Source organism: Polypterus senegalus, chromosome 10, assembly GCF_016835505.1.
Source record: "Polypterus senegalus isolate Bchr_013 chromosome 10, ASM1683550v1, whole genome shotgun sequence".
NCBI lineage: Eukaryota > Metazoa > Chordata > Cladistia > Polypteriformes > Polypteridae > Polypterus > Polypterus senegalus.
In genome coordinates this window covers 4,637,847-4,659,889 of record NC_053163.1, presented here as the reverse complement: position 1 = coordinate 4,659,889, position 22,043 = coordinate 4,637,847, and the positions used below count along the sequence as shown (strand labels likewise).

Sequence of the window (22,043 nt, the reverse complement as noted above, 5' to 3'; positions counted from 1 at the left end):
CTCCTGTCTATAGAACTGTGGTGCCACCGACACCTTAAAGCAACCAGTGCCATTTTTCAGCTGCCTTAAACCTGTCCAGACAGACACTGGCGTACGTTTATTAAAAAAAGGGGGTTTGGTTTAACTGATCTGATCCATTAATGCCCCATCGGTTTAAAATAAAACAGTAGTAGTAACCAGGGACTGACACCAGGGGGCGACCCATAATGCACTGTAATACCCAACACTCCCAATATATACACATATTATTATCATTGTTTTTTTTTTTCCAAGTCGGCTTTAATAAGATTTTCAAATCAATCACTACAGGATGCCTTGATAAGTTCCAACATGATGCCCTTATTAATACTTCAATTAGGAGATTTAGTTACAAGCTGAGAATCAAAAAAAAAAAATATATATATATAGCCAAGAGCGGGTCAGACTTAACCCCACCCATCCTTTTTTTCTTGGAAAAAAAAAAGAGCAAAGAAAATAGTAATAAAAACAAATTCATAGAGCATTTTAGAGTCACATACACATTACCAATTTTACCATTAAACATTCCCAAAACAACCATATAACCCATTGCACAAAATATATATATGTATATTTTAATATATATATATATATATAAAAAAAGTGATATTTTTCGACTGTCTGTTTTACATTCTAAGGTTCTGTTATGTTACATTAAGACCCAAGTTATCTTTACAAAGTGAGCTTTCTTTCTTTTAAACGTTCACGTTGCGTTCGGCCCATACGCTCTGCTCCATCAGTCACGTTCGGATAAAACCACTAGTGGCAGACGAGGGGTCACCTGATCATGCAGACCACGTTCATTGGGGACAGGGCAGCCAGCAGACTCAATGCGCATCAACCGTTTGGTGCGCCCCAACGGGCCAGTTACTTGGGGGCGAAGACGAAAGAGAGAGAGAGAATGGGAATTCCCAGATAGCCATGGCACCGATTAACCAAAGGGAAAGGCAAGGAAGCGACAAGCATAAAAGAAGCAAAAGAAGATGCCACACCGTCGTCGTGCCGACGTTTCCCACAATTCGGACAAATTTATCCAGTCCAATTGCTCATTGTCTCCTCATTGGAATAACAACGAAAAACAAAAATCACAAAGATCATCTGTCTGCTTGTGCCTCAGTTTTGCTCCTCTGTCCAGACAACAGCGGGGAGCAAAGCAGCGTGAAGACGGGTGTGGGGGACACAAACGTTAGGGCAAAGGTATTGGGGGCCCTCCAGAAATGATACACAGACGAGACCGCACAGCTAACAGAGTAAAAGTAAAAAAAAAAAAACAAAAATCACGCAACGGAACCCTGCAGCAGACCATCCGGTCAAGTGAACTTTCCCACGTGACACCAGAACGGAAGAGTCCTGGGTCAGAAAGCAAAGGGAATTGGGTCAAGGTAGAAGGAAAAGGAAACGGGCACAGCCAGCAGCACAGGACAACCTTCAAACACTAGCCCCCCCCCAATCTGAAAGACCACAAAACTGTGCTTGCAGTTACAGCTGCACTCTTAACGCTAAAGACCTTGGCCACAAGAGCATCGAGGAACAAAAGCAGGACTTTGCTGAGCAGAAAAGAGGTATGAGGGTGGGGCGAGGTACAGGTTTGGTGCGAGTACGCTGGAGCATTACAAAGTATTTGGTTGGGTTTTCTAGTTCACTTTTGTTTCCGTTTTTTTTTTGTTTATCTGTTTTTGTTCTTCTGCAGGAAAAGAAAAAAAGTCCTGTGTCACTCGCCTTCTCCGTCATCCACTTCAGAGACAAAAAGGGAGATTACGCCACCTGTGAAAAGAAGGGGCACACAAGTAGGAAGAGGGGGTCAGCTTCAGTTATGCCCACGCGATGCAGCCTAACGAGAAACACTGCAGCTACCGTTACCGGACTCACCAAAGTGGTATCCACTGCCTCCTCAAGAGCCCTGGTAGGTGGCCTGGAAACGTGCAGTTTCCTCAAAGATCAGCTCCTTTAGCTTCTCCTTGGGCAAGTCGTCCAGCTCCATGTTGAACGTGAAAGGCTCCTCTGCCACTGGCTGTGAAAATATGGCACAAGTTGAGCGTTTCCGTTGCAGTTGTGGTCAAAGGTTTCCATCCGTTCATCTAACGGGCATGCGTGTCAGGGCAGTAGTGGGCTTTCAATGATTTGTACTGTACAAGTGTTCTTGTTCTGCGACAGAATGACCATACAACATACACCTTTATTACAAGAAAACAAGTCTTCATTTATTGTGCGTGTTCTGAAACCATCACAGGTTCAAAATGATAAAACAAATGACCTCGATGGACTGAATGATCTCCCTCTTATGTTCTCTGTTCTCGTGTAACATGAATTGTGTTTTGTGTTTGTTCTCGAATACCCTTCAGAAGATGAATCTGATCACATGGATAAAAAATATGGAGGAAATGGTCACGTAAGTCAAAAATGGAGTTGATTGGTCACAGTGGCCAGACGTATGTACGGTGGAGAAAAGGTGAGGCAAGAACAGTTAAGCATGGTGGTGGTAGCATCAAGTTCTGGAGCGGTCTTGCTGTCAGGGGAACTGGTGCATTGTCAGTAGAATAATAGGAGAATACTTCACATTTATTTCAGCGTAATCTCAGACCATCAGCTGGAGGGTGGAAACTTGGACACAACTGGATTTTCCAACAGGACTAGGAGTCTCAAACATCATGGCTAAATCAGGCTGACATGAAGCGTTTGGAAAGACCTGCCCAAAGTCCCGGCTTCAACCCTATTGAAAATATCTGGACTATGCTTAAAGGTTGGGGCCGTGCCTGGAAACCAACAAATTTGGGTGAAATCTACCAAGAAGAGTGGTCAAATATCCAACCAGGATTCGGCCACAAGCTTGTTGATGGCTACTAGAGGCGTCTGATCGAGCGAAGGGACATGTGACCAAATTATTAGGTATGATGTATGAATATTTTTGACCCTGCATGTATAATTTTGATTAGGCTTCAGAAAACCTGCAAGAAATGAAAACGTATGCACTAAACTTCAGACTTTTGTTTTGTAATAAAGATGTATGTTGTAAAAAAAAAATCAGTGTGCCACAGAAAACGAAGAGTCGTAGACATCACCGAAAGGCCAGTACTGGCCGGACACACACGTCCGGTATAGAAGCGGATGAAGACCTCTCACTGCAACCGAGTCTCCATGTACTTCATACTGACCTCATCGCTTGGGTCATAGTACTGCTCCAGGTAAGGGTGAGCCAGCGCCTCCTCCACAGTGATGCGCCTATTGGGGTTGAAAGTCAACATTCGATCCAGCAGATCCAAAGCTGAAAGGCAAAGAGAATCAAACAAATAAATAAACACAAACAAGGAAACAAAGCAGCCACCTTACAGGGAGGGCTCCAGGGGTTTACCTTTCCCATCCGCTTTGGGGAACATCTTGTTCCAGGCGATCTTAGGCTTCTGTGGCAGGGACTGCAAGTAATTGCGTGCCTTGTGGTTTATGATACAATTCAGGTCATCTAACGATGGAGAGCCAAGAATACCTGGCAAGAGCCAAAGAGAAGGTTAAGAACATGCTTTCTTGTCCTCTGTTGGGAAAAGATGCGGCATCTCCGTTTGCCCAGGAAAATCCTTACCCAGGATATGGTTAAGTTGGTCTAGGTAATGCTTTCCAGGGAAAATTGGCCTGTTGGACAGCATTTCAGCCAGGATGCAACCAACTGACCAAATGTCTATGGATTTGGTGTAGCCCTAGAGAGAAAGAAGACCTGGTCAGTTGTGATTCTGTGTGTCTATTTCATCCTGCTAAAATGAACCTTCTCATATAGACATTCTCAAAGTTAGATTCAGCCAAAAGGCTACGACACAACAATAGTCTAAGCTCGCCTCGGCCATAGTAAACGACGTCACAGGCAGGCAGTCCTCTCGTGAAGGCAGAATAATTGGAGAAACACCCACCTGAAGACTAGAAAACTGGGAAAGCCATTTCAAGGACCTGCTAGAGCAACCATCGCTGTTATGGGGTGAACCAACTTGGACAACTGGGCATGAACAACGACTTAAGCAGCCAGAAGAACTGCGAGCGTTCATTAAAAGTGTATCTAACAATTACGGCTTATAGGTTAAATGAAATCCCCGTTGACACCAGGAAAGTGGGACCGCTGCAAAATGGAGCGGCAACACCTTAAATGTGATGGTCCATCAGCATGGCCTCAGGCAGCAATCACTCCCCTTCCAAAGGACTGGGACCTTAGCCCACCTCAGAACTACGGAGGAATCGGTCTCACTTCAACCTGTGGGCCTCAAATCACATGTTGAGTTCCTTCAGAGACCAAACCAAAATGGCGGAAGGGGAGAACAACTGTGGCTCAGATCCTAACATTTAATAATGAAAGAACTTCTGGAGTGCAGGTTACCAACCGTGACTTGAAAAAAAGCATTCAACTCTGTCAACAGGTGGAAAATAGATGAAGTTCCACAGGCATACGGGATGCCCTCAGAGATCATCAACGGTATAAACGGACTGGACCAAGACACAGCTGGCTCAATTCACCACAGAAGATTGAAACACAAACCTCTTCAGGATTGAAGCTGGTGTGCAACAAGAGGATACGTGAGCGCCACATCCCTCTGTGATTATACTGGACTATGCCATGATGCTCGAGACCTTCATGAGCGATAGCTGTGGCTCGGCAGTCTGCCTAACCGACGTATACTGACTTTGCAGATGATATCGCTGTCCTGTCAAACTCTATAAACGAGGCCCAAGAACTTCTCAAAGCAGGCGAAGGTGCTGCTCATCATGTTGGTCTAGTGATGAACACAAGCAAAACTAAATATGTGAGTTACAAACAGGATACAGAAGTCATCTTGAAGAATTTAGTTGGAAAAGATCTTGAACTGGTCAGATAAGGATGTTAACATGCACAAGACAAAAGCTTGGCCAGCCCGACAGAAAACGGGTAACTTTTCAAACAGCTGAAAATACCACTTGTCAAGACAGCTGCGGAGAAAGTTTTGATGTACTGCTCAAAGTCTTGGACCACGACAAAGGCGCTTGACGCCAAGCTGGTTGGATGCTATACCCATAATGCTGCATCATGCTCAAAATATTAATTGGAGTCAACATACGATAAACAGAGAATTGTATGGCGGTATTCCCAAGATAACTACACGACTCAAAAGATGCCACCTGCATTTTGCTGGTCACGTCCTAAGAAGCGAAAACGAGGCGATTTCTAAAGTGTTGTTCTGGAGGCCTAAGCATGGCTTTAGAGAATGAGGCAGACCACACCTGGCCTATCCTAGACTGCTCAACGATGGACACTGGCCTCGAACTGAATGCATTACAGACAGCTATGTGAGCCAGGGTGGCACAGCGTCACATCATCAAGGGAGCTCCTTCTTCACTCACACCTTCCTTTCGCGGCCTGGAGGTCTAAAATGGTCTAACCAGATACCAGTTCTCAGTTTGTAAAGCATATCATTTCAACACGTTATTCTACTCCCTTGTACCTGCTGTCATTCTGCTTTCTCATGAATTGCTTATATTTTACTCTGTTGGGGAAAAACCAACAAAACAGAGAGGATTAGCACCAGCGGTAACGCCTCAGTATTCTTTCTGATCAAGGAGGTGCAAGCATATCGGTGAAAATGGCGCCAGTTTAGCCGATTAGCTGTCGTAACCCTTGTTAGCTGCAACTCACAGTGAACTGCCTACCAGTTAGTAACAAAGAGTTGAAATATTCTGCCAGACAATGAACTATAATGAAGCAAAAAAAAAAAAAAAGGGACAAGACACCAAACTGAAGGAGTCATGCGATACAATTTACACCGAAAGTAATCGTCTTCCTGAATTTCAAAGACAAGTAAAGGTGGAATTCCTTTCCATGACAGCAGACAGAGAGCTACAGTCGTCAATCTGATAAAAAGACAACTTCCATTCACAACAGTGCTGATATTAACCCTGGAATACCAGATCTGGATCCCGTTCTCACAAACCCACCAAACCTCGCTGGAGCCCAGTGATCTCCTTCGCCCTCCGCTTTCTCTCTCCTCCAAATCTCCCTCAACACCGACATGACACCCAGTCAACCTTCTAATAATCTTAAAGCCACAAATCCAAATCCCTGCTGCTTTTACACGTTTTATAACTCTGTGGGCCGGTAACATCACTTCAGGAGAGACCCAATGGAGGGAGGCCAACTCTGGACCCCCGGCGGGTGAAGAGAAGGAGAAGATGAAGACAAAACCGAGTGCCATTATGAATAAGATTTAATTATAAGATAATAATTTATTTTTTCTCCAGCCATCTGGAGTTTTTTTGTTTTTTCTGTCCCCCCTGGCCATTGAACCTTACTCTTATTCGATGTTAATTAATGTTGATTTATTTTGTTTTATAATTGTGTCTTTCATTTTTCTATTCTTTAATATGTAAAGCACTTTGAGCTACTGTTTGTATGAAAATGTGCTATATAAATAAATGTTGCTGCACGTCCTCTCTCTGCCACACTAACACTGAGGACTTCCTGCCAATGAATTATTCATCTGAAGTGTGTCAAGAAACACTACGGGGGCTCCTTCACACACACACACACACACACACACACACACACACACACACACACACACCCTTTTAAAATGCCCCATTGTGACCACTCAAGTTATCTTTAGCCAAGTCAGAACTTTTGTTTTTAGTAATTTTTGGTGAGCATTTCTTTGTGATAAAATGTATTCATTTATTTATTTGTGAAAAACTAAAGTTACCCATTGGGAAAAAATAAAGTACCACCTACCTACCTATCTGTCTGTCCATATTTTTAATCCCTGACTCAGTCGCCTTTCCCAAAACTACATTAAAAACGACGGGTACACACTTCTCCAGGACTATGAAGGACTCTGTCTGTTCTGACTGACCATGGACCCCCCAGAGGTTTATTTTCCCCACTGATGCTTTCTTCTCTTCCATTGTCAACTGGTCATAGCTCAATGATAATGTTAATGGATGGATACTGTTAGGTCCCAGTTACGTGAACTGCTCTGTTTTGAGAAATCTCAATTTTTATGTGCATGCATTGTATAATCAGTAATCTGTAAAGAAGTAATTGTATTTTACCTGTGAACTCGTTACATCGCTTTCAAACTGCACCCCGTGAAGAGCTCAATACAAAAATGACTGAATGGAACTTCCCACTCCCTCATCCCCAACATGCCAATGTGAACTCTAACTCCGTATTCCATCCCACCTAAATCAGTGCCGGATTTAGACTTGATAAGGCCCTAAGCTATTTGAGACATGGGGCCCTTTATAAGTACATATGACAATTGCTCACTTGGACAATTTGTTTTGGGGGCCCCCAAGAAGGCGGGGGCCCTAAGCTATAGCTTGTGTAGCTTATACGTAAATCCTGCACTGACCTAAATCCAGACACTCACCCTGAACACACTCTCAATATACCTTTCCCGATTTATCTCTTATTCCTCAGGCACTTAAATCTCCACATGAACCCTTCCTTCCTTACTAAATTTATCAAAATGACAACTCCCACATCCAGCTCTTATCAAGCAAAATTACGTTTGTGATTTATAACTGAACCGCACCGCTCTAAAAGACCAACATTAAATATACTTGAATTCCCGGAGTCAAAAATAGACCCTCGGCAACTATACAAAGCAGGTCGTACCTTGGAGTTCAGCATGATTTCGGGGGCCCGGTACCAGCGAGTGGCGACATACTCTGTGAGAAATCCTGTGTGGTCATGCTCAGGGTCAGCTATCCGAGCCAGGCCAAAGTCACAAATCTAAAACACAAAGAAAAACATCACATTTACAAAGAGGTTACTAATGAATTTGAGGAAAGCACTGCTGTGAGAGGAAACGGTGAACAAAGGGCGAGGAGAGCTTCTACCCACATGCTGTATGCTTGCTGAAAAGTGATAGATAGCAAGTGAAAGGCACTATATAATAGATAGATAGATAGATAGATAGATAGATAGATAGATAGATAGATAGATAGATAGATAGATAGATAGATAGATAGATAGATAGATAGATAGATCCACATCTAATTATGCAATTTTCATTACCCTATAACTTATGAAGTTTATTACATAGAGAATTCACAAAAAAAAAATTTTTGTTGCTGATGGCAGTAGCTTCCCTGCATTCCAAAATGTCGGGGAGACGTTTGTCAGTCGAACAGCAGGTGTGATGCATTCGCCTTTTCTCGATAACCGGCAATGTTTCCGAGGTGCATTGCATTAAAAGTTACATAATTAGATCTGGACCACCCTGTGTGTGTGTGTGTGTGTGTATATATATATATATATATACACACACATACATACACACTAGGGGGCTTTGCCCCTGCTCGCTTCGCTTGCCAACCCACAGGCCGGTGCTACGTGCAAGCCACTTTGCGGCTCTGCCGCTCACGAATGAGGAAGTGGATGTAAAATTTAAACAGTTTGTTATTTTCATGGGAATTGTTACATATGCATAATAGAACTATTTTACATTACAGTGAGTAATTAACCATATTAAAAAATAGTAAAATCTAATAATTTGAAAGTAAATTATGTTTCACGTTCCATTAGAGGTATTTGTTGCGTTACACGATTTTGTTCTGTTTGGATTTGAAATTAACAAGCAAATACTTTTTAAACTTACACTTTTACTGTAAAATGTTTTTTTGAATTAACTTTTCGTCTATATCACATTGAATTTTAATTCCGTGTTTGGACTTCCATCGTGACAATGCAACGTATACCTGCCCGTGACTGAATTTCGTTTCATTCTCTCTAATGAATAAACCGACTTTTTCCGAATGTTTGTCTCTGAGATTTCTTAATTGTCTTTGCAAAAGCTATTCTAACGGGAAACTGTAAATGTTTTATTATGAATGGCATATCAAGATCTCCTTTGGTGTCTAATGTAATCCGTGGGAGAGGTACTACATCACCTTTATTGGATGCATCCTCCTTTGAACAGTAATTTGGCTGCTGGAAGACCAGACGGTGTTAGCGGTTGTAGATATTCTTCATGATATTGCAAGTTGATGTTTTCATCTTCTGCACCATCACCACCAACTGTTTCAGCAGAGTCCTTTGATACGCATTAAACCCATTTGCAGTGTAACCGATCGACATTTTTGGCGTTAACTCATTTGACTTCATTCTCTATGCCAGGATTTCTTCTGTTGATAACACTTTGTGATGAAATTCTTCAATAAGATTTGGACATAATACGTCTTCTTTTATTGGTAACTTTAAGTGAGGAAAACGTAAAAATTTATAAGAGCTAAGAGAGCAGGAACTGTGTGTGTCTGACAAAAGCATTCACGCCAATGAGAGGTGAGAGGGCCGTGGGCGTGGTTGAATATGGTTGAGAGGAGGGCAGGACTTGGGGAAAAAAAAACCTCATAGCCAAAGTTTTGTCTCGCGGGACTTTAAATTATCTCTTTGAAAAAGTGTTGTCTCAGGATTTCCTTTTATAATATATGTGCTATACAATAAAACACTAAGATTGGTGTCCAGTCCCTAAGAGTAATCCAATTGGTCAATTTGGCTTTGGTGATGCAAAGAACGATCAAGTACAAGAATGAGCCACACGAGAAGGAGTAAAGGAGGCAGCAGATGGGAGATGAGGAAGGAGCCTCAAAAATAATGACAGAGTCTGACAGGCAGGTTTTACGGGAATGTGCTTGAGAGATGGAGCGTCGGTGAAGAGTTATTAGTAAAGGCTCTGAGAGTGTCACCTTCTAAGACGAGAAGAATAAAACCTCAAAAATAATCCGAGAAGCACACTTTACGAGACAGACCACTGATGAAGACAGAAGAGGCACGCTGAGAGTTGGCATCCAGGACGGCAAGTATGAAAGTGTAAAGGCGGTGAGGAAAGCACCTCGAAAATAAAGACAGAGTGTGAGAAGACAAGAATGTGTTCAACAGAGAGAGTGCCAATGAAGTGACGTTAACGCACAAGTGAATAAAGAGGACAGGCGCTGAGGGTATGGCAAGAGATCGCAAACATTTTTGAATTATTCTGTCCCCCGTTTGTCACAGGTACCACGGCTAGTATATATAAATCATAACTTGTTCGCCAATAATACAAAAATGGATAGACTGATTTTCACAAAATGTTGCACATGCATAGTCACTGGTCCATCCTAACTCTTTCAAGATGGGTTTTGACTCATAACAACATACAGGGAGTGTCTTCACACAGCTGTCAGCCACTACACAAACACATTCAGCACTATGATCAGCTGATGCTGGTACATCACTTTCATTTTCCATCACCAGGATCACTTGCATCAAAATACATCAGAGCCCAGTTCAGCAATAACACAAAAAAAACCCACCAGACCCAGTTTTAGCTCCAGCGGTCAGCAGCTCCACTCCACTCCACTCCAATACCTTGCCCTTGTTATCCTTAAGCCATTTTGCCCCAACTCTGGAGGTCTCCTTGGGGTCATTACCCATCTGGAAGGCTCATTTGCGACTGAGCATCAACTTCCTTGCTGAGCTCTTGAGATGCTGCTGCAGTGTATCTCAATCATTTTCCTTCCTCGTGATGCCATCTGTTTTGTGAAGTGCACCAGTCACATGATGAAATCCCCTGCCCAAGCTTGATGGCTGAGATGCTGTTACGCCCAAAACAGTTCGCTCTTGGATTCATCAGACCAGAGGACATTTCTCCAGAAGGTAAGATCTTTGTCTCCATGTCCCATTGCAAACTGCGGTCTGCTTTTAATGGTGGTTTTGGAGAATTGGCTTCTTCTCTGTTGAGTGGGTTTTCAGGTGATGTTGATATCGGACTCATTTTACTGTGGATATCCATACTTGTCTACCTGTGTCCTCCTATCACCTTCACAAGGTTCCTTTACTATTGTTTTGGGACTGATTTGCACTTTTCGTGCCAAAGTCCGTTCTTCTCTAGGAGACAGAATGCGTCTCCTTCCTGACTGGTATGACGCCTGGGTGGTCCCATGGTGTTTATACTTGTGCATTATTGTTTGAACAAATGAATGTGGAACCCTTAGGCTTTTTGGAAATTGTTCCCAAGGATGCACCAGATTTGTGGAGGCCCACAAGTTTTTTTTTTTTGGGAGGTCTTGGCTGATGTGTTTTGATTTTTCCATTATGTCAAGCAAAGAGGCAATGAGTTTGATGGTCGGCCTTAACACACAGCGACATGTTGAATCCGATTAGGCTAACTGGCTATGAGAAGCTAATTGTCTAATCACCTAAAGGCTTGAGGTCATTTTCTGGAATGTTCCAAGCTGTTTAACTCTTTTAGGGCGAATGTCGACTTTTGTCAACACGAGGTGTCGAGGGTGGTAATCAACCGTAAACGGTGACATAACCCACCGTTACATTTTAGTTGGACTCTCTTTGCTAGAAGGAAAGCTAGCTTGGTTGGTCCAACCGAGAATCCATCCTTGTGCTCGTGTGAAGAGCAAACAACAGCAAAAATGGTATCATCATCTGGTGAGAGATCGAAGCGAAAATACCCCGTGGATGACGTTTTGCATATTATCACTGAATTGGACTCTGATTTGTCAGACTCCGATTTTGATGCCAGTGATCTGGAGATTGCGATCAAACACGAAAGTGAGGTACCTGTATCAACTGATCATGTTCCTCTGGCTGATGCACCTCTGGGAATGTCCGCCTGGGTGGACTGTCACTTACAATGGCAAGAGGTACAAACCAGACTGCATTGCACTGCGACTGTGACTGCCGCTTCCACCCCAGCCATGCAAAGACAACCTGGCAGCCAGCCTGCCGCTCATCCCTGCCAGCCGTCATGCCGCCTGAGAGCAGCTTGAGCCACAAGAGACGGCAAACTGGTGCAACAGACACTTTATGTTGATTTACATGTGAAACTGTTGCTTTGTATGCTTTTCAGAAAACTGCATTTTTTGGAAAAAATATTCAGCCCAGTTAACAAAATTTAATGTAAACTTGTGACCCACTGGAATTGTGATATGGTCAATAAAAAGTGAAATACTCGGAGGTCTGTCAACATCCATCCATCCATCATCCAACCCGCTATATCCTAACTAGAGGGTCACGGGGTCTGCTGGAGCCAATCCCAGCCAACACAGGGCGCAAGGCAGGAAATAAACCCCGGGCAGGACGCCAGCCCACCGCAGGGCGCACACACACCCACTCCAAGAACACACTAGGGACAATTTAGGATCGCCAATGCACCTAACCTGCATGTCTTTGGACTGTGGGAGGAAACCAACATTGTCAGTAAAAATTCCTTTTGCCCTGCACAAAGTAGACGTCTTGAACGATATGCCAAATGCATAGTTGGTTAGTATCAAATTTGTTAATGTGATATAAAGCGAGTTTGAAAGAATTCACCCCACGTGGATGATAACGCACACAGACCCCTAGGTGCCTCACCTTAAGATCACAAGTGGTATTAATCAGCAGGTTGGACGGCTTCAGGTCCCGGTGGAGAACATTTGCTGAGTGGATGTATTTGAGGCCACGCAGAATCTGATACAGGAAGTAGCAGATATGATCATTGCTGAGCTGTTGCGTCTTGAGGAGCTTGTAGAGATCAGTCTCCATCAGGTCCTGCACAATGTAGCTGGCCGACAGCTAGTCAAGGAGAACCCATGACAACGTGGAACCAGCCGGACACGCCCAAAGCTCCCAAAGCCCACTCTAGCGGCACGACTGCAGTAAAGGATACACGTCACGCATGTTCTGGAGCGAACGCGCCCTCAGAATGTCGTTGATCCCAATGATGTTCTCATGTCTGAAGCGCAGCAGGATCTTAATCTCACGCAGAGTGCGCTGGCAGTAAGTCTGGTGCTCAAATGGGCTGATCTTCTTGATGGCCACCCGATGTTTGTTCACGTTATCATAGGCTGAGCTAAATGATAGATTAAAAATAATAATAATAATAATTAAAATACCACATTTCATAACGTGGGTTCTGATAAGCAAAAACAAGCAGCCCAACCCCCACCGAGGACGAAGTAACAGTTCCCTTTTAAGCCTGGCACTTTAGGTGGTTGCAATGCTGTGCATCCTGCTGGGTCCACAGCTGAGCAGCTGGTCTGCATGTTCTCTTTCACTAACCTCACACTCCACATTTGCTCAAATGAGATCATTTGCTCAGACTGTTATCTTTGCCCATCTCCTCTTTCCTCTGCATTAAGCATTGCTAAAGAAAGACAGAGTGCAAGAAGCAAGCATGTCAGTTAGAATGGCACTTAAACCCATTAGGCGGGAATTACTTAGGCCCATGTTTTCTGGCCAGGCCGTCTGCTAGCAAAGCTTACGATCATGGAGCCCGGCCTTGTCGCCACCGCGCCCTTGACAGATTACAGCTACTGCCTTATCTTTACAGCCTGCTTACTCGCCAAGTGCAGGCCTCACTTTGAGCACAGAAACCCTCACACTTAAAACAACACAATAGACTACCAAGCACAACAAGCCACCAAGTACCAAGAGTGTGCGAGTAAAAGTGACGAACAGTGAACACTTTCTGGCCTGATGTTATGCATGTTTGTTTGTGATTTGTACAATGTAGTAGTGTTGGCTCCACACTCAAATCCGGACTTTGGTTGGCACCTACTTTCAGACCTCTGCACCGGTGGCAAAACGGCCCCAAAGCAAATAACACACAACTCCAAAAACCACCACCTGTCTTACTGCCATCGCCCCACATCCCTCGAGAGTCATGAAGTCCAAATCGCATGAAAGCAATGGGCCCCCGTAAAGGCCTGAACACGTCCCAGCAGGTCCCCGTGAACTTCAGACTGTGTCGAAGCAATGGTGGGTTCCCTCCCCTCATGAAATACAGACTGCGTTGAAACGATGGCGGTAGGCGACACGACTCCCATGAATTCCCGATCCCATCCCAGAGTTTTGTGAAGTCTTCGAAATGGACGTTTAGCAAGTGTCAAGGGAAGTTGGGGGAATTAACGGGAAAGTTAACATTTTCTTCCGGTCTCGAAAATCCCAAAATTCTTGTAGTGTAGAATCTGGGTCTTTCTTGACTCCATCACGCATGCTGACTTGCAGTAAGGAGATCATGGGTTCACATCTCAGGTCCTCCCTATGTGGAGAGCGATTTGAGTACTGAGAAAGGCGCTACGTAAATGTAAAGAATTATTATCATTACTTTACAATACTGGCATAAGACACAAGCCTACAATATTTACATCAAATACAGTCTATATAAAAAAAAAAAACATACTTCTAAGCCAAAGAAAATGTAACCCTAAAGTATCAGGAACTTCTACATGATGTACATCTCCCATCGATTTTCCTTCATTACAAACTTCTTGGGAGAATTAGCACCACCAGACTTTGCCCGACTGATCTCCCTGGCACCTCCTCAAGTTTGATCTTCATGTAGGATTTGAGGTGACACCGTTTTCAACCTGGTCAACCAAACTTTGGCTATGAGCTTGCAATCTACCAGTTTTAGGGAGCATTACTTTGAAAAGTAACACACTTGACTCATTACTTACAATAGAAAGAAAGAAAAAAAAAAAATCGGGAGTGCTCTCCCCTCGACTTTCTTGTATGCTCAGATATGGGGATGGATATTTGAGGAGTACACCGCAAGACAAGGATAAAGTTTTTATATTATGGACATTAAAAAACCATCACAACAAATCAAACAATTATTATAAAAGTAAAATTGAATAAATCAGACACTGCAGCTACACGAATAAAAGGTAAAGTACCACTTCCGGTTAGCGGAAATAGCCCAAAAGTTGATAGAAATTGACGTTTTGTATCAAATACTTGTACCCAAGCTATCATGTTTACACAGACAGACACACACAGACATAATCCCAAAAATGGTATTTTCGGACTCAGGGAGGACTAAAACATCGAGATTCATCAAAATCTCGAAAGGGAATTTCTGGACGATTACAATACTTTCCCTACACTTCCTACACGAGAAAGTCAGCAATGTCTAAAACGTCGAGATTCATCAAAATCTCGACATTGAATTTTTGAGATTCATCAAAATTTCGACATTGAATTTTTGGACGATTGCAATACTTTCCCTACACTTCGTACACGAGAAAGTCACCAATGTCTAAAACGTCGAGATTCATCAAAAGCTCGACATTGAATTTTTGGACGATTACAATACTTTCCCTATACTTCATAAACGAGGAAAGAGAGAGACAGAGAGAGAGAGAGATTAGGAGCAGGCGCTGATACAGCACATTGTCGCACCCACCACATGACAAACCAACTCAGGATCCCAGATTAGGACCCAAGTGCAGCCATGGAATGGGTGACACCTCAGCACCACACAAGTTCAGATGGAATGGAACCAGTAGGAGGGTTTTTATGGTGGCGGGAGTGCCAATTCTGCCACCAACCCCCAGGTTTTTGGCCTACATGAGGGCTGGATGCAGATTAACGTCACTACCAGGACGGAGCAATTGCAGGATGAGGGCCCAACGAAGTAGAGTCACTTTTGGCGTTTATGAGAAAGAAGAAAAAAAAAAAGGCTACTAAATATGCTGCCTAGTTCGTTATTAAAAATGTAATGCATTATGCATTAAGCACTTTGAGCTACATTATTTGTATGAAAATGTGCTATATAAATAAAGGTTATTATTATTATTATTATGAACAGTGCAGTCCTTTGTCTTGTTTCGTATGAAAAACTGGACAGTTCACTGGGCAGTGCCGTTTTTTTAAAACAGGCATTTTTACTTCAAGAAATCAAATATTGCGTTATGAAAGTAACCGGACTACGTAACACACTTTACTTTAAAAGTGGTAGCCCTGCACAAAGTAGTTACTGGATTACAATTTTCATGATAGCAACGAGTACTTTTTTTTTTTAAACAGCGGTGAAACAAGTCCTGTAGCCACTGACTCAGGTAGAGACCCAACCTCGTGTATCCCTCTTATAACACCACATAGTAAGGGTCCTAACGCCCCCAAAATAAAAATACACAAAATTCTTCTGATGGCCCATTTACCTCTGCCACTTTCCTCATCATTCATCCCCGTAAGGGCTTCTCATAATTCGCTTTGTGCGATACGAAACTCCACGCATTCGTTCCGCACGTTTCGAGGCAGCGACTGGATAACGGACACGTGGATTATGTGACACGAGTAGCGCGAGGTTTTTTGTCTTTTTCAGATTGCTGCCACTGTGCCCCACTAAGTTCTGTAATGTCTTAACTTTCTTTCTCTCCATCCTACATGAAACCATGCGATTAGAATATTTTCTTGGCCTCCACTATAAAGAACCTGAAGTAAATAATATATAAAACCAATATCGTTTTAGGAAGGAATATTCCTTTAACACCATTTAGAATCAGCCTTCCATATCCATGGATCTGGTTGAAAAAGATTACAAACAAAAGAAAGAATTCCAAAAAGTTCCCAAAAGCAAATCTTGAATTCACCACGTGCCAAGCACGATGTGTGATGTGTTGGCATACCCTGCGGTGGTCTCCTGCCATTTCACACATCATCAGTCTCTCTCTCTCTCTCTCCAGCATGGCAACCGTCGTTTGAGCATTGAGAGTCTCGTGTCTCATCCATCCATCCTCTTCCGCTTATCCGAGGTCGGGTTGCGGGGGCAGCAGCTTGAGCTGAGACACCCACACTGCCCTCTCCCCAGCCACTTCTTCTAGTACTTCCTGGGAAATCCTGAGACGTTCCCAGGCCGGCCGAGAGACATACTCCCTCCAGCATGTCTTCCCCGGGGCCTCCTCCCAGTTAGACGTGCCCAGAACACCATTAACCAGGGAAGCATCCTGATCAGATGCCCGAGCCACCTCATCCGACTTCTCCCGTGTCTCATTTGTTCAATACTAGTATTGTGTGCAGTGTGACAGAGGAAGAATGCATTCATATTTTCTTTACTTATACTTGCTATATGTACTTGTAAAATGTCATTCTATGTAGTTCTCTCTCATTAAACAAAACTAAGCTGTCAATGCGGAGAGAAAGAAACTGTGAAGTTGTTGCCGACATGTTATGGCGGAGTGGTGGCTCTGAGGCTAAGTAGTTGCGCTGGCGTCTGGAAGGTTGCCAGTTCAAATTCCATTACTGCCAAAAGGGATCCTACTCCGTTGGGCCCTTAAACTGAAAATTGCTGCGGGGTGCAATACAATGGCTGACCCTGTGCTCTGACCCCCAAAACACAACTTCCCCTCGGGGGACTAAAAAATAAAAAGTCTGTACCGTACACACTATTTTTTTCTTGTCATTATTCCCTAAACAATACAGTCTAACAACTATTTACATAACATTTGCATCGTATCAGGCATTATAAGTAATGTACAGTACACAGGATATGAAGTATACAAGAGGATATGCGCAGGTTATATGCAAATATTATGCTATTTTATGCCATGAGCATCTGTGGATTTTGGTGTCCACGGACGGCCCTGGAACCAAACCCCTGTGGATGCCGAGGGACGACTGCACATTTGTTTGCCTAGCAGATGTTTTTATCCAAAGCGACTTACAAGAGAGGTCAGGATAACTGAGTAAGCATCAGTCTGAGGGACTGTTAGGGAACAGGTGTTACAGTACGAGGGGACAAAATTGATCACCAGAAGTGAATGCCACCTAATTACAATATCTAACAGCTACTATCAGTAGACAAACCTCATCAAGCCAGAGTCTCAAAAAGCTTCGTAAACACACAGCAGCTACACATGAAGAGTCGGGATTGAGATTTGGCGCAAACGCAGAGGTGGCATCACCAGATGCTGCTGCTCAACAGCAGGCCTCAGTGGGTGAGGAGTAGAGGACTCCACAAGTGCCACCATATACACAGCTGCTGAGGCAGACATCAAGGATCTGAAGGGCTTGATCTCCAACCTATTACGTCTAAATGATCAGGCGTTCCTGCACCTCCTAATAATCACAGGAGTAGCGCAGTTTTGATTCCTTTCTAAATTCTGTTTACATCTGATAGCTGCCACCATTAACACCTCAACCCAAAGTGAAACTGGGGGGGGTTGCATGGTGTCCTCTTTATTCTTTGAAAAAGCTGCAGGCGCACAGTTGTGCACTTCTGATATGAGAAAAGAGGGTGCTGTCTTCTGGAGTGATGCATTTACAAAGCAAGCTGTAATCCACCCACAGAAGTGGAGGCACTGCTATGCAGAGAGAGCCTTCAACACTCAACAAAAGGAGGAGGAGGATGCAGCAGGGCTCTTCTACCAAGGCAGCATCAGCATGGGGTCCTGTGCCCACCTTCCATTAATAATAATAATAATAAATAAACGATACTGTCGCCTCAACACCTTCAATAATGACGGGAAGAAGATAAATGAACACCCCATCCATGCCCTGACACCCCCTTACACATCCCAATCCGGATCAGCCCCAGACACGTTCGCATCCTGCCTCCTGCCCACTGCCGTCACCTCCCGCCCCCTCCCGATCAATCCGTCAGCTGGGATGGATGAGGCTCAACCCTGCTGCAAATCTGTGCGCCGCCTCGCCTCTTCCTCCACCCGTTTTCTGGCTGCTCGGATCGCTCCCTCCGCAGTGCCTTGGTACATCGCCTGCCGTGCCACCCTCTCCACCACAAATCCACCCTCCATGGATCTGCTTTAGTCCTCGCGGCCCTCGCCCGCAGATCCCGAGCGATCGATGAATCGGCCGCGCCTGTGTTTGCCCCCCCCCACCCCCGGGCCCTGAATCCCCGCCTAGCCTCGCCTCTGCTGGCGTGGGGTGGAATGGGTTGGACTGAGCCGCAGTCGTGCTGTCCGCTACCCCTTCTACCACTCCGTTCGTATCCCCTCCATTGCCCCCCTACCCCGCCCCAACCAGGCCCTCTTCACTCGCTCGCTCGCTTACCACACCATCCCGTAGGCCCCCTCCCCGATGTACGTCAGGTCGGTGTAGCGAGGGCCCACATCGAAGAACTGGCCCTTGACCGACTCCGGACTCAACTTGGGAGCTTCGGTGTTTCCGGCAGCGCCGGTTGCTCCTGCGGCGCCGGCTCCGGATACCGCCGCGGCCCCACTGCCATTGCTGTTACTAGTGTCCGCCATAGCTACCGCTCTCTGGTTCGCTCTCCGTACTGCCTGTGGGGACGCGCACGGCCTTCCTCTTCGTCGCCGTGCGCGACACCGCCTGGTCGCCGCCCACGACGAAGGCGGGCGGAAGGGTGCGCGCTCGCTACTGCGCAGGCGCCGTGAAGCTCTGTGGAGGCTGCTGAGCTCTCGCTTTGCGGGGAGGACGCGCGTGAGGAATGAACGTGGGCAGCTAGCGGGGCTGTCACTCGCAGCGAGGCTCCAGTAAATCAGCGCATAATATCAGGCATGGCGAATAGTCAGAGCAGAGATGTTGACAGAAAAGCATAATGCCAGCTGTAAAATAAGGAGGTGTCAGTAAACACGGGGGTACCCTGAAGTGAGTAAACGGGGTTTGTACATCAATGGATAGTTAAGCAGTTAATTAATTCACTGTTTACTAGCAGACTCAATATAATCGTCATCATAATCTGTTTATTTATTCTTTTTTTTTTTTTCAAATGTCCCTGATCTGTTTTGTGCCAGGGGTTCCCAAGTTCAGTCCTGGAGTGCCGCTGTGGCTTTCATTCCAACCACAAATCAGTGGGCCACTCTCAAAGTCTCATCAGTCGGGTGGTTTAGCTGGACTTTTATCTTTTCTTGTTCTGCAATCAGAAGAGTGCTCTAGTATGATATTTGCATTTACAGGAAAGCCAGAATTGTATTTTGCTTATCCATCCATCCATCCATTTTCCAACCCATTGAATCCGAACACAAGGGTCTGCTGGAGCCAATCCCAGCCAACACAGGGTGCAAGGCAGGAACCAAACCCAGGCAGGGCGCCAACCCACCGCAGGACACACACACCCACACCCCAGGGACAATTCAGAACCGTCAATCCACCTAACCTGCATGTCTTTGGACTGTGGGAGGAAACTGGAGTACCCGGAGGAAGCCCACGCAGACACGGGGAGAACATGCAAACTAAACGCAGGGGGGACCTGGGAAGTGAACTCGGGTCTCCTAACTGCGAGGCAGCAGCGCTACCACTGCACCACCGTGCCGCCTATTTTGTTTATTATAGTTCTAAATACTTTTTAAACTCTGCACCCATAAATATTTAATATTAATTTTTAATGTATGCTTTTTAATGTTACTGTACAGCACATGCTGCATTTCTCTGTACACCCCTCTGACAAATCCATCTGTTACTCTCTTTCACCTTATTTTTGTGGAGTTTGCTCCTTAAATTGTATCTGAATACTGAGAATCACTGATGAGCTGGGCAGACACGGGTGCAAATTACACTGACTTTTAAATCAGAGCCGCTACTTCAACAGTTCCATTTGCTTGTGTGCTAATTAGTAATGTGGTGAGATGAGCTTGTGGTCAGTAAATAATCTAGTGAGGCAGGCAGTGTGGCGTAGTGATTAACTTGAATCCCCTGCGGTTGTGGGTTCAAATCGCACTCCTGACACTGTGTGACCCCAAGCAGGTCACTTTATCGGAAACAAAAAAAAAAAGAAATTGTATCTCAAATGTTGTAAGTCACCATCAGTCAAATAATAAGTAACAAAAGTCTTATCTAGCGGAGTGTTCCTCAGTTTCAGCTCAGGCTGTAAGCAGACCATTGCTAAGCTAGACCCTGCAAGATCATAGCTGAGCACCGGCTGTGAGAGGGAGAACTCATCTGACGTCACACTCGTAGTGTTCAGAAGTGGTCTCTGCATGGCCAAAAAAAGAGATCTCCTATTGGTTCACGGTGTAAGGAAACCTCTTCTAAGCTAGATAATACGGGTTTGCAGCAGACCACTGGCAGCTGACCACAGTGCAAATCTGCAAACTGAGACCACCATAATACACTTGGTGATGAGGATGGGATTTGCACTGTGAATAAGGTGGAGGGTAATGGTGATGTTGCTTAGAAAAGGTGGGTGCCGAGAGAAAGCTCAGCTGATGTCACCAGGAAATGCTTGCTCACAGTGTTCAAAGGTGGTCTCCAACACCAAGAGTTCTTGTATTATTTCATGCTGTAAGGATTTCTCTTCTAAGCAAGATATTACAGGTTTGCAGCAGACTATTGGCAGTTGACCACAGTGCACATCTGCCAACTGAGACCACCATAATACATTTGGTGATGAGGATGGGATTTGCACGGTGGATAAGGTGGAGGGTAATGGTGATGTTGCTTAGAAAAGGTGGGTGCCGAGAGAGAGCTCAGCTGATGTCACCAGGAAGTGGTCCACTTGCAGTGCTCATAAATGCTCTCTGCATGGCCACAGAGTTCTTTTATTGGTTCACGTTTTAAAAAGACCACTTCTAAGTTAGACATTGCGGGCTTGCGGCTGACCACTGTGCAAGCCTGCAAACTGAGATGACAGCAGTACATTTGGTGGTGGTGATGATGGGATTTGGGCAGTGGATTGGTGGAATGCAGTGGTGGTGTCGCACAGAAAAAGTGAGTGCTGTGAGGAGGAGAAGTCATCTGACGTCATCAGGAAGTGCCTGCTCACAGTGTTCAAAGGTGGTCTCCAAAGCTAAGAGCTCTTCTGCTAGTTCATGCTGTAAGGATTCCTCTTCTAAGCTAGACATTGCGGGTTTGCAGCTGGCCACTGGCAGTTCCAATCTGTAAACGGAGACCACGGTAATGCACTTGGTGATGAGGATGGGATTTGCACTGTGGATGAGGTGGAGAGCAATGGTGATGTTGCACAGAAAACTCAAGGGCTGTGAGAGGGAGAACTCATCTGTCATAACCAGGAAATGCTCCAAGCGCAGTGTCAGAACAAAAAGTTCTCCTGTAAGCTCAAGCTGTAAGGAAATCCCTTCAAAGCTAGGCATTGTGGGATCATAGCTGATCGCAGGCAGTTCACCATCGTGCAAATCTGAGAACTGAGTCCATGGTATTACACTTGGCGACGAGGATGGGATTTGCACTGTGGTTGAGTGTTTGTGTCACACACTTGCGCTTGGGTGGCACTCAAAGGTCTTAACTCAGGGTAATGACATGCCGGACTGAGGGTCGACAATGAGCACTAATGCCTGTTCTTCTCTTTCTACAGACCTCCAGAAGGAAAGCCCACGTGAAAACA

At 44.8% G+C, this 22,043-nt stretch overlaps 1 protein-coding gene across 1 annotated transcript; it reads right to left on the bottom strand.

Annotated features, from left to right (window-relative positions):
* Positions 1–1,672: 1,672 nt before the first annotated feature.
* On the bottom strand, positions 1,673–19,063 carry mapk3 (mitogen-activated protein kinase 3). Its single transcript, XM_039764959.1, has 9 exons — positions 18,794–19,063; positions 12,669–12,851; positions 12,374–12,563; positions 7,640–7,756; positions 3,593–3,707; positions 3,368–3,499; positions 3,171–3,280; positions 1,888–2,029; positions 1,673–1,782 (listed from the first exon to the last, which is right to left on the bottom strand). The coding sequence occupies exons 1-8, from the start codon at positions 18,988–18,990 to the stop codon at positions 1,910–1,912; spliced, it is 1,164 nt and encodes a 387-aa protein (XP_039620893.1). The 5' UTR covers positions 18,991–19,063; the 3' UTR covers positions 1,673–1,782; positions 1,888–1,909.
* Between the last annotated feature and the right edge of the window lie 2,980 nt (positions 19,064–22,043).